At 41.3% G+C, this 12217-nt stretch overlaps 1 protein-coding gene across 1 annotated transcript in view; it reads right to left on the bottom strand.

The window, feature by feature from the left end:
- Window positions 1-705: 705 nt before the first annotated feature.
- Window positions 706-12217, bottom strand: part of ADGB (androglobin) — a 91547-nt gene continuing 80035 nt past the window's right edge. The window contains exons 32-36 of the mRNA XM_063125694.1: window positions 11700-11855; window positions 7032-7134; window positions 3663-3774; window positions 3214-3397; window positions 706-1132 (exon numbers count right to left, since the gene is read on the bottom strand). Of these exons, the coding sequence (XP_062981764.1) occupies window positions 941-1132; window positions 3214-3397; window positions 3663-3774; window positions 7032-7134; window positions 11700-11855 (747 nt within the window). The 3' untranslated portion in view covers window positions 706-940. The remainder of the gene's footprint in view (window positions 1133-3213; window positions 3398-3662; window positions 3775-7031; window positions 7135-11699; window positions 11856-12217) is intronic.

The raw sequence follows: 12217 nt of genomic DNA on the forward strand, positions 1-12217 counted from the left end.
AGATCTGAGTTACAGCTAGTGCAAAAGTGAGCTGATGGATATATACCATTGAAGGCATTCTTAGCATCTCTTATGAACATCCCTTTAGTTATCACACACCAGCAGAAGAGAACTCTAGATTTTTAATACCCTAATCCCTTCAACTATTTTATTAGCAGAGTTCTGTTACTTTACCTACACATACACCCTTCTATTATCCTTCACTGTCATGGAACTCCCTCTTTTTCTTCATTTTTGTTTGCTTGTTTCTTAAGTCTGGCCCACATCCTTTCACCAGCTCTTTCTCAACACTAAAAAGGAAGAGTGAAGAACAAAGAAGGCCCACAATATTCCAATATTGGGGGTTCCTAAGAACACATTAAGCATTCCTCTATCCTGTCATGTGTCATATTTCAAAGGATGTTCTAGTTGCATGTCTAGATCCATACATATTTTTTATTCTGTAGTTAAATTTACAACCCAGGAGTTTCTGGACCTGATAATAGCGATCAGGAGGTGGCACTTTGGCCCTGAAAAAAACCATACAAAATGAAAGATTTTAACTGGTATTCTCAGGTCTTAATAGCCCATCCAGTTCCTTGGTCCCTAGAATTACTGAAGATGTTAGCTAGGGTACTATTCTTTCTCCTTGCTACACATTCTTCTTGACTTTTATTCATTCTCAAAGCTGGCTGAGAGTATTGAATGACATACAAATAATTTTGTTGGAAATGTTTATTGCCATAAAGACATAAAATATAATGCAAAACCAAAGGTAAGGTTAACAGTACAATTTTAAATCAGTGATACAATATTACATAGATTCCAAAATAACACTTTGAAAAAAGACAGAATTGCATCGTCCTGTGCTGCAGACATGGACTCCGAAAAATACTGTAAAAATGGATGCTCTTTTCTCATCATTAGCTAAGTTCCCACAATTGCTTTTTTTCAGGCGAACTTATTTCTTCTTTTTTCCTCCTTTCCCTCCCTTTTTCTTCTGCACGTCTGGGGTTTTCTTCTCTTGTTCTGCTCGAAGGGCGGCTTCTTCAGCTGCTAGTGCCTCTTGTCTTAAACGCTCAGCCTCTAGTAGCTTAGCTCTGTAGGCCTCCCGGATGTCCAGAACCCAGCCTCGTGCATCGTTTAAGGATGCCTAACCAAACACAAATACACACGTTTCATGCAAAAAATAATCTTTACATATAAAATAAAGCAAGGGGTCTCCCTCTAGTAAAATTGTAAGTGGCTCCCTTATCCCATATGTGTGTGTGTGTGTGTGTGTATGTGTGTATGTTATCCTTTATCTTTTCAATTGCACACATAAAATATTGTGGGTGTTCATCTTAAAAAATATATCATAACATGGGTCCTTATGTAAGTGGTACTAACTATATTTGTTTGAAAGGTAGAATTATAAATATTCCGAGAAGGTTTTAGTGTTCAAAAACCGTATCCCTCACTTTACAACCAAGAGCAGAGCACAATGACTTCCCCTCTGTAATCTGTCACCAGATCATCTCTACCTCTGCATTGTCATGAAAGAATGTTAAACTGCAATCGATGTTTGTTAATTTAAATGTATTATTTGACTTTTTTTCCCCAACTTGCAACAATAAGCTGTCATTTCCCACGAGTCAGCTATGTAGATGGGAATTAACATAATAATTGAATTATTATCTAATCAGTACATTGATAAATGTAGTTTTAGAGGCTTTTCTTTGCCTATAGCCCAAGTAGATTTTCTTACAAAGTCATTGTGTGTCTAATAAACAGAACAATTATATGGAATGTTTATAGATATTTGCCTAAGGGCTGTTTATTCATACTTGACTCTTGCTTTTATTTTTGTTGATATAACCACATATTATAATTCTTCTCCCTCCTCAGCATGACAAATTTGGATAGATAGAAGTAAAAGGAAATCTAGGAATTCATGGAGAAAAATATCAACTGATAAGATCTCATTTTTTGATCAGGTAACCTCCCTTGTGGACTGTGGGAATGCTGTGGACGTCATATATCTTGACTTCAGCAAAACTTTTCACAAAGCACCACATAACATTCTGATTAACAAACTAGCGAAAAGTGGGCTAGATGGAACAACTATTAGGTGGATTCACAGTTGGCTACAGAATCGGACTCAAAGAGTACTTATCAATGAAACTTTCTCAAACTGGGGAGAGGCAATGAGTGGGGTACCGCAGGACTCAGTCCTGGGCCCAGTGCTCTTCAACATTTTTATTAATGATTTGGATGAGGAGGTGCAGGGAACACTTATCAAATTTGCAGATGACACAAAATTGGGTGGGATAGCTAATACCCTGGAAGACAGAAACAAACTTCAAAGTGATCTTGATAGGCTGGAGTGCTGGGCTGAAAACAACAGAATGAAATTTAATAGGGATAAATGCCAAGTTCTACATCTAGGAAATAGAAACCAAATGCACAGTTACAAGATGGGGGATACTTGGCTCAGCAGTAGTACAAACGAGAAGGATCTTGGAATTGTTGTAGATCGCAAGCTGAATATGAGCCAACAGTGCGATATGGCTGCAAGAAAGGCAAATGCTATTTTGGGCTGCATTAATAGAAGTATGTGAGGTACTGGTTCCTCTCTATTCAGCCCTGGTTAGGCCTCATCTAGAGTATTGCATCCAGTTCTGGGCTCCACAATTCAAGAAGGACGCAGACTAGCTGGAACATGTTCAGAGTAGGGCAACAAGGATGGTCGGGTCTGGAAACAAAGCCCTATGAAGAGAGACTGAAAGAACTGGGCATGTTTAAGCCTGGAGAAGAGAAGATTGAGGGGAGACATGATAGCACTCTTCAATTACTTAAAGGGTTGTCACACAGAGGAGGGCCAGGATCTCTTCTCGATCCTCCCAGAGTGCAGGACACGGAATAACGGGCTCAAGTTAAAGGAAGCCAGATTCCAGCTGGACATCAGGAAAAGCTTCCTGACTGTTAGAGCAGTATGACAATGGAATCAGTTACCTAGGGAGGTTGTGGGCTCTCCCACACTAGAGGCCTTCAAGAGGCAGCTGGACAAGCATCTGTCGGGGATGCTTTAGGGTGGATTCCTGCATCGAGCAGGGGGTTGGACTCGATGGCCTTGTAGGCCCCTTCCAACTCTGCTATTCTATGATTCTATGATTCCTTGCAGAAATGTAAATAGTAAGCATGTCTAAGGGGAGGAAGTTGCCTCAATTAATTAGCAGAATGAAATAGACTTACTTGTTGATCTTCATACATTTCAAGTACATTTTGCTTCAACTGATTCCTAACCATGTGTTCTTGCTGTCTGTGTTCCAGAACTTGCTCCCGAAACTGTCTAAAGATATTGATTTCTTCTGCCTTACGCATCTCTTGCTCTTGAATAATAGACTCATTCTTCAGCACAGGTTCAGGCAGCGTTTTTCTGAGTGTAAAAAAGAGATTACATAGCATTCTTTAAAGGGCTGCTTAGTAAGAATTGATTTAAGGGCCTCAAGATCCAGGTACACTCCATTTCCACAGGAGATGCTTAGGTGTTAATACTGTGCATAAAAGTAAAGACAGTGAGCTGCTAAATAGAAAAACACAAATATAAGCCTAATGATATATATATTCATTCTATAGTTTGATTTTTTTAACTAAAAATTGAATTGATCTAACTTTGTAAAGTGACACATGCTGCAATTTACCGAATGTAGGGGGTGAGATCTAGATGCTCCCATTCCTTTCGCTGAGTTGCTGAGCCTGTTTCGGCCACTACTGGAGGCAATACTAGTAGTTCAGAACCAAGTGAGGCAGTGCCTGGCAAGACAACAACAAGATCCATCAGTATAGCGAGGGATTCGCATTCCTCCTTTATAACAGTGAGTATTTCCTAGGCACATGTACTTCTATAAGACGGTGCTTTTGATCAAGAAAGACCAGCAGAGGGAAAGAGGAAGAAGAACCATGGTTGGAAATGGAGGGAGGAGAAAGAGAATCCCCCCCACATAACAAACGGCTCTTTTCAGAGGAAGAGCATTTCAGAGGAATTTGACAGGGGAGAGGTGGAGGGGGTGGGAAGCTTCTAAAGAGCTCAATTAACTTCACGAGGTGACGTGACTGAGGGATTTTTCTTGGTTTTTCTTAAAGCTGTAATGCTTACTTAAAAGCCCCGTGCTTACTGGCAGCGCCATCAGGGACTCTGCACACAGTCTCCTCAGCACTTCCTGGAACATGACATCACATAGCGTAACCCTCCTTTTGGTATAATCTGCTGCCAGCAGCTATATGGAGGGCAATAAGTTTGTGGCAGCTAATTAAATCCTTTGTTGTGATGAAGCCAGTGAGCTTCCGTAAAAGGCAAAAATTCCAGTTTGCGGCAGTGAATTCAGATACAATGTGAAATACCAGTATTTCACAGAGAACGGTAGGGAGAAGAAAACAACAACAATGAGCAGACTGTGGAAGAAAAGATGACAGTGTCTCCTATAGAGCTCCATCACACCGGGGGGACGGCACACACGCTCCCTACCATCGCTTCTCCGCCCGTGTTTTCATTCCTCAGTTACTTCCTCTTTTCAAAAGAGGGGGTACCCAACGAGCACGAGGGCCACTGAGTCCGCTGTTCTAATGGCGCTGCTTCTCCTGCACGCAGCAGGAGAGAGCAGCGATTCCGAGTCTAAAAAAAATCAGACGTAAAGAGGGGTGTTTTTTGTCGCAAGAGGAAGGCCAGAAGGGGTGGAAGGCATGTGGGAGGCAGCCGACATCATGTGAGGGACCTGAGCAAACTCTGAGTGCCCAGTAATGAGCGTGCAATAAAATGCTCATCAGATGGAGCTTATAGTTTAAAAGGCTGCTGCCTTCATGCTAGACTCTCTACTTGTCTGCTAAGGGAGTGAATCTTAAGGTCATGCAAGGTTCTTGAGATCAGAGGAGAGAGGCAGGCATGATGAAGTCAATGGGGCAGAGCAACAGATTTGGGGCAAGTGCCCTGTTGTGCCTCCTCTCACCCCACCTGTGGTTTGAATACTTCAAAAAGCCACCAAGCTCCTACCTGTGCTTCCACCTCCTCTGCTTCCTTCCCGTTTACCCAAGGAAGAGGAGGTGGTGACAGTAAGTGCTCACAGGTGTCTTTTCCTGCCATTGCCTGGGGCTTGACTATGGCCCAGTACTCCAGATGGGAAAAGAGACTGGTGCTATCTTGACAGTGCTGGGTTGCCACTGCCTCTTTGAGGAAAACCCTGTACTTTCTCTGATGTGGGGTAGCGACAGGTAATCCTGATGCAGAGGGAGGGTGTGGGCTTTCTGGCAGCCATTCGGCTCGCTGGGCCAGTCCCCTGCCTGGGCAGATGGTGACCAAACAGGTCACTATCTGCCCGGAAATGCCTCTGCTACGATGCTGTATTCACCTAACTCTGAAGTTAGGTAAGTAAGTCCCCAACTTTTTAAACTCTCAGCTTTGAGGGAAAGCCCCACAATGGCTGTGAGGTGGCTGCTGCATCATATAACTAGGAAAATAACACGGAGTGCTGTCGTCCCAACCTGGACAAGGGCTGCTCTTTTTACCCATTTAAAATTGTGGCTGCTCTTTTCAACCATTTTAAAAATACACAAATGTCATTAAGCATTTTACTTCAGCTCTCTGTATATATGCTAAGCTGGATTTCAAGAACAAGATAGATTCACATGAGAAGAGCAGCATGTGATAGAAGATTTGGCTAAGGCTGGGATGAAATTCCCAATCCAGATTAAAAAAAATACCCACCCACCCCCATGAAAAGAGAGCCAATTTCTATTTATTCCTTCAAGGATGCGGGGAGGGGGGGATTTTACCAAAATTTTCAGAGGGCACTGCGGCTTACCTTATTTAATCTTATGAGGTGGTCAAAGTTTTCCATTCTTTCCTTGTTTTTTATACTTTTTCAAACGCACAGAGGAGCAGGTCTCTTTCTGTAGCTTCCTGTTGGCTGCAATTCCTCAAATGCCTTGGGAGTGATATGATGTAACATTGCTGCCAATGCACTCCAGGAAGTGCAGCTGGCAGGAAGCTACAAAGACAACGTCACTGTGCTGTGAATGGGGCAAGGCTTTTCTTCTCTTTTTAAGTTTAAGAAGTCTGAAAATCCTCATAAGGTTAAGGTAAGCAGCACTCACACCTGCAATTTCAGATAAGTATCCTGTATCTGTATGATCATTTGAGGTTGGGTGTCATTTTTACCCTCTCCCAACAAGTGGTCAATAAATAAGCATTCAAAATTTTGGGCCCAGCCTATATATTTGTGTGTGTGTGTGTGTGTGTGTGTGTGTGTGTGTGTGTATGTATATATATTTATGTATATATATATATGTATGTGTATATATTTCTTTGATTCTAAGATGTACTTTTCCCCCCATATAAACATGTCTAAAAACAGGGTGCATCTTAGAATCACGGGTGCGTCTTAGAATCAAAGCTTTTTTTCTGTTGGTGATATTGAAATTAGTGTGCGTCTTAAAATCGAAGAAATATGGTATATATAATCACAAATGCAAACCTGCTGGGAGACGGAGGGCATGTCAACACCTCCCAGCGATCCGGGAAGGAGAGGAGAGGATCTCACGATATGCTGATCGTGAGATCTTCCCCCTGCGTTCACATTTGGCATGCGACGTCCAGGAAGGAAGGAAGTTGCGCCCGCCATTTTTTTAAAAAAAGACAAGATTTGGAGCGCTCCAGCGCAAAAGTAAGTTTTGAAAAAAGAAAGAAGTCCTCCTCACCCCCGATGTCCCTGGACTCTCCCGAGCCTGGCTTCTTCCCTCCGATTTCCCCCGCTACTCACCAGGAAGAGGGAAGAAGCAGGGACAGCCGGCCACACCACAAGCGGTATGGCAATATCCCGGGGAAATGGACGGATCATCCCTCCCTGGTCCCAGGATCCCCTGTGCGTCAGATGGGATACCGCTTGGTGTAGACATGCCCTGAGAGACTTGCAATATCATCCTTCCAATGGATTTTGAACCTCAATGAAAATCCCACACCTGGAAAGTTTTTCTTCAAGGCTTTCATAGGGAAGAAAGATTGTGTTGGGTAGGTATACCTGTTTCTCCAGAACCCACTGCAGGGCTGACACTTTCAGTGTCCAACTCAATCAATCCTTTCCGCATACATTTGTTAATAAACTGCATGCGCTCCTGAGCAGCCTGGGGGAAAAGAAATTTATTGCAAATAATTGAAAAACCAAACACAGCAAGCTATATTAATTATCAAGCCATTGTTATAGAGAAACATTTTAACACTGATGAAACATTTGTTGAATAATGCATGAACTGTTTAGGTGTAATAAAAGTCCAATTTTTTTTAGCCTGAAAGACATAATATGATCATAAAACCATGTGCATCTGTGCATTCTCATGGTTTTTTTAGAAGGTGCTTCTAAAGCTAGTAGCATGATTCTAATGCCTGGCCTGCTGACAAACGAACAGGATTGGCTTGACCTATAGTTGAGCTGGCCTTACAAACAGACTTGGGGATTCAGGTGCTCAGCATTGGCAACTTGTGACTGTCTATGATTTTTTAAATATTTTTTTTATTTTTATAACATACAGAAATAATAAACAGAAATAGAAATACAAACAATCTTAATTATCCCTCCCCTCATAGGAAATCAATGATACTATTATATCTATTACAATATATACATATATAAATATACAAGTATATATGTATCATTCACTCGTAAACATTTTCATCTTTTTTTGTAAGTCAGAAAAATCAAAAAGCAGATATTAACCCATTACAAAAGATGTAACTTCCATTATGTCAACCAAAAGGATTTGAATTCTTTTGGAATTTTATTCTCCCATTCCGACAAGGTTGTGTATACTATGAAACAATACCAATCTTTATTAAATGTATCTTTGAATCTTATTCCTCTTACTAATCTCAATTTATTTGTCAGTTTCTCCATTAAGCCTACATACCAAACCTTACTATACCAATTTGTTAGTGTGACTTTCTATGAATTGATGGGAATGCAATGTAAATCCAACCTTCTTTCCCCACACTGAAATGTATATAGCTCTTCTAAAGTAAAGAATATCTTTGAACATGTACGGACTACCACGGTCAGCCCACCGAGAAATATCAATCATTCTGCCTTCAACATGGATAGCAGAAGCCATGGCAATGATTTTAAGATGAATTGAACCCTATCACTTCTCATTTCAAGAGGGCCGGCTACGTGTCATGGCTGAGGGATCAGTATTTATGACTTCTATGTTTAAACTTGCGGTAAATGCAACTACAAGGTCTGCTATGATTTCCCACCTTTATACATGCATGTTTTCTTCTTTGGATAGCTGATGGCTCAGGGGTCTTTTATTACTATACCCTGATCTATTGTAGTATGACTGGATTGGGGGACGGGGTGGGGGAGAACGTAGTATGGAGCAAGGCAGTGACTTCTCCCATGATCCCTGACAAGTACTCATAGCCTGTTCCTTACCAATGGATTGGAGAACTTGCTTGACTTGATGCCTTTGAAGCCACTGAAATAAAGCGCTGTTGCAGAGTCTTTTGCTGGCCATGATATGTCTGTTGCTTTGTTTCCCAATGCAAGAGTGGCAGGAAGGAAGTTGGGCACACAGAATGGAATCTCTTCTCCTGGAGAGAAACCCTTCCTTGCCTCAAAACGACAGAGGAAGTTGGCTAGAAAAATGCTAAGTTGTGTGAAATACCATAAGCTCCTCCAAAGGTCAAGAAGGAGGTTTTCCTACCACAAATGAGCCCCCCCCTGAGGCATTTGGAAGACCAGGGTGGAAAAAACCAAACAAAACCAAAGAAGCTCATGATTAGAGCTTAAAAGCAAAATTCCTCCCAGTCCATTGTCTAAAGTTTGGAGGGAAAATTTGGAAGGGGGTGCTAATTTTGGGGGGGGGGCTTTACCAGGAACTTGTAGAACCTTACCATCTATCTCTGTGACAGGGCTGATCTGGATTCTCCACCCCTGGATGGCAACATCAAATTAAACAGTGTCTGGAGGAGATGCCATCCAAGCTGATGGATTGCCTTACTCCCAGAATAAGTTGTCACTCAATGTGACATCCAGTCAGCCTTGAGACCCTCAATTTTTCATTTTAGAAACCCACTGATTGAGTAGGCCTTCAAGATGTCTATACAAACCCATACAATACAAAACAAGCTGTAAGCTCAACCACCTGGCTTGTTGCCTGCAACAAGGAATGAGGACGTTATCACTCCCTTTCTCTTATACCATTTTTCTTTTAAAAAAATAAGTAAGCTGGGAAGTTATTACTCCCTTCTCAACACAAAGAAGACAAACTCGGTGGAAGCTGACTATTCCACTTGGAGACATCCATTTATATTACAAGAATATGTCACATTTAGGAAAATGATCTCAATATCTGTCATCTAGGTGGGATGGGGGCCGGTCTGGCGACACAGGGCAGGGCTCAAAACTGAGGCCAGCTGGAAGAAGGTCTCATACACAGTTCAAATGCAGGCAGGCTGCCTGGGCTCCTCCCTCAACAGTCATCCAGCAGTTGCCATTCCGTCAGGCTGCACCCAAAGCTACTCCAGCAGATTGGCTGAGAAACCAGCTCCACTGGGATCCTCCTGTCTCTCAACTCTTTCCATTTAAGCTGGACATTGTAAGAACTTTGTAACATTAAGAATTGCCATTTGAGTTCGCGTTCCCCTTTTACTTTTACTTCATGTCTTTTAGCCATGTCATGTCTATCCAAAGCAAGTTCTGAAGTGAATCCTTTTTCTGGGCACACATAAACCTTCTCTGTCATGCAATACCCGACAAGTATTTTAACCACCAGAGATCCTTCTGCAACAGTGCAACCGGTACCCCTAATATTTGGTAGTAAACTGTTAGAATGGGGCTCCAACTGGTATGTAGGCCTGGGCAGGACAATAGAGCAGGGATGGAGCACATCCTTTGCATTCATAAGGTCCCAGTTTTGGTCCACAGTGTCTTCAATGAAAAGAATCTGGTAGCTTGGGATGGGGAAGACACCTTGTCTTCCTTAGACCCTGAAGAGTTACTGCCAGGCAGAATTGACAATACTGAGCTAGATTAATGCATAATCTCACCTGGCGTAAGGCAGCTTCCTATGATCCCTATGCTGTCACACAGAGTTACACTAGGACATATATGTAGTTGTGGTGGCATATAATATATTTAGAACTGGGGGTACACTGGTAGTATGAAGTTGATGTAGACCAACAGCAACATAGAACATATGGTACATCTTAGATTTTTGGCTGAGTACTTTAATTATTCTAATATGTGATGAAGTCTTGCCTGACAACCGAAAGATGAGTCACTGAATTAAAGTACACACGTGGGTGAATGATTCATGTCACAACATTCAGCTGCAGTGCTTGGAATGACAGCAGCAGAAACAAAAAAAATCAATATTTTCCTCTTAGATTATGTAACTAAAAGCTGTTTAAATGCCAGCAGTTAAATAACAAAAACAACTTTTGGTACATTAAAAAGAAACACGCTCACAATAAACCAAAATATTTTTTTAAAGCAATTGCAAATTAGAGTGGATTAGCAATGCTTATAAAAAAAACCACCCAGTAATAATATGGTCATAGTGTTTGCAGCCTTAACGTTGTTTTGTTTTCACAGTAATCTTGATGTTCAATTATGAACATAGAAAGAGCCCCGCTATCCAGCATTTCAGTTGCAGCAGTGACCAGCTAGATACTACAGCACTGAAACTATTACCTTTAATGAGTGATTGTTTTGTAGTTTTATATAAACTGCTACAGCCAACAGCTAAACTAATGGTTTTAATCGGAAACCAGGATGAAGGTCATGCAAGAAGACAATACCTTAATGGTTAAGGAAGAAGATGGTAATTTAATTAGTAGGCTAAGCTAAAGTAGTTAGCTTAGTAGTTAAGAACTGTGGAGCTAACTTAATTAACCACCACATCAGATCTTGTCCACATAAGGGTCTAGGTAACAATTGTATACAAAATTTTAGTACAGCACAATTTTCTGTATGTTTACTCAGAAGTAAGTCTCACTGTGTTGAGTGGGCCTAACTCCCTAACAGGTGTGCTTAAATTGTATTATATAAAACACTTTAACTTAATATAGAGTTTTAACATCTTTTGCATTCAGTGTACAAAATATTTCACATCAGATGTAACCTTCATAAATAAATGCTCAAGCTGCAGTGTTGAATAAAATAAAATATAAATAAAACAAAAATATCAAGGAATTGAGTTTGCTATTATATGAAAGTAAGTCCAATGAAAGCCTTACCGCTGAGTGAGCTGTTACATTTCAAAATTGTTCTTTCTATGTTTATTAGCGCAAAAGATAATGACCCCCTCCCTAGTTCTCTCAAAATTGTAAATCAATTCTTATTTTCACTCCACTAGTAAAATCACGATTGCCATCGCCATCAGCCTAGGTTATCTCCTCAAATAAAAGTAACAGTCAGCTTCACTGCTTTGCCTATTTGAAATTCAGATCTTCCTCCAGCAATCAGTGCCACTCAAGAACAAAGATGGAAATACACTGCATATTTTCCTACAACTATTTATGTAATGCAGTCTCAGTGTCCAGCAATCCTGAGTCTTCGAGAACTGTACTTGGCACTGACAAATCACTCCAGGGAATTGACTTTGGGGAGGGCATTTCGACAAGGCTGCTCCTTCCGGCTCTCAGAACTTTTCATTTTAAATGTAAGTGTAACAGGATAAGCCCTGGTTACCTTGACAGCTCGCCCCGGCTCTGCAGCCTCCCATGCTTGCTTCATAGCTTTGATCTCATCTGCTCTCTCTGTGTCTCTCTTTAAATCCAAGGCTTCCACCTCATTTTGTTCAATGACTAGACGCAAGATCCAGAAGGGCTTGTTTGGATCAGATTGCTGGAAATGAAATGCACAGAGCAGAAAGAGAAGAGCGCATGTTACTTTGGATCTAAAGGTCAAAACAAAACTGGAGAACACCCAAAATGTCCTGATGGAATAAAGAGAAGATGTATTCAGATGTTGAAAATATATATGTGGTTTTATTCTAAGAAGCAGCCCTATGCATTTCACCCCCGAGTTTGGGCTTTCTTCAGGGGCTAGATTAGAGAAAGAAGGATGCACCCTTTCATTCTGCAGAGTTGAGCAGCAGCAGAAGAAATACTTTCAGAGCTCCAGTGTTAGGCATTATTTGCTGTGCATTACAGCCATGTAACTGATCCTGCTAAGTTTCAGGGCAGGCTATTCCACGTTCAATCCTG

Source organism: Elgaria multicarinata, chromosome 4 (assembly GCF_023053635.1).
Source record: "Elgaria multicarinata webbii isolate HBS135686 ecotype San Diego chromosome 4, rElgMul1.1.pri, whole genome shotgun sequence".
In the NCBI taxonomy this organism is placed as follows: domain Eukaryota; kingdom Metazoa; phylum Chordata; class Lepidosauria; order Squamata; family Anguidae; genus Elgaria; species Elgaria multicarinata.